Source organism: Pteropus medius, unplaced genomic scaffold (genome assembly GCF_902729225.1).
Source record: "Pteropus medius unplaced genomic scaffold, Ma_sr-lr_union100, whole genome shotgun sequence".
NCBI classification, from domain to species: domain Eukaryota; kingdom Metazoa; phylum Chordata; class Mammalia; order Chiroptera; family Pteropodidae; genus Pteropus; species Pteropus medius.
Window position 1 is genome coordinate 5,071,272 of NW_024349796.1, and position 894 is coordinate 5,072,165.

General features: G+C 58.6%; 1 protein-coding gene across 1 annotated transcript in view; it reads right to left on the reverse strand.

Annotated features, from left to right (window-relative positions):
• The window catches only part of LOC120619306 (kinesin-like protein KIF28P), a 63,444-nt gene that overhangs the window by 23,293 nt on the left and 39,257 nt on the right, over positions 1-894 (reverse strand). The window contains exon 11 of the mRNA XM_039883630.1: positions 5-60. Within this exon, the coding sequence (XP_039739564.1) occupies positions 5-60 (56 nt within the window). The remainder of the gene's footprint in view (positions 1-4; positions 61-894) is intronic.

Consider the following 894-nt stretch of genomic DNA (forward strand, 5'->3'; position numbering starts at 1 on the left):
GTGCTTGAGGACCCCGGTGAGCTGCGGGTCCTCGCTGACGTTGAGGAGGTGGGGGACGGTCTTCATCATCTGCCGCTCCTGGAGGAGAAACAGAGAGGGTTCGTGTCACCAGCCCGGGCCGGCGCGCTGGGGGGCGGAGCCTTCCTTTCCCACCCACTTCTCATCAGCGCCGCCGTCTGTCTCTGCCTCCTGTCCGATCAGCTGGCGAAGCAAACTCGGGGAGGAAAGGCGAGTGGGGCCAGGGGCATCGCAGGGGTGAGACCCTGGGCAGGTTAGCGGTCAGGGGCCTGCGTTCATCGGGACAGGGCGTCCCGGAGCGTTTCTGACTCTGTCCCTTCTTCCCAGCGGCCCTCGCATTAGCCCCTCCACTCTGACTTCTACCCCCACCATTTCTTCAGGCTCCTGGTGTCCCCAGGTGTCCCCACTCTGTCGCCCCACCTGGGTAATCCTTCCCTGGTCTCCACTTAACTTGCTACCCAAATCTCATGTCCCCAAGTCCTGGAGGCTTAGCCCACTGACAAGCAGATGCCGTCGGCAACGGCATGTTGCGTGGCCCCCTCCTGGCCGCCCGAACGCATGCCATTCTTCAGTGCGGTATTGATGGGCATTGCACTCGTAGCGGGTTGTCAAACAGAACTGGAATAAACTATTCAGGCACAAGGAAAGCTTTTAAATCTAGAAATTCCCATAAAGAGTAAAGAGGATAAAAATCCTTCCCGTTTTACTGTCTGCGAGAACACAAAATCCTGTGTACTCTGAATCCTACCTGACCTGGCGACCCGCTACGTAGACTGCTACTTGAATGGCACCTCCTGCACCCCTTGTTGTGCCCATCCGTCTAGAATCCTTGGTCACTAACCGGACCTGGCCTCCCAGTGAGTGGATCCCCACCCC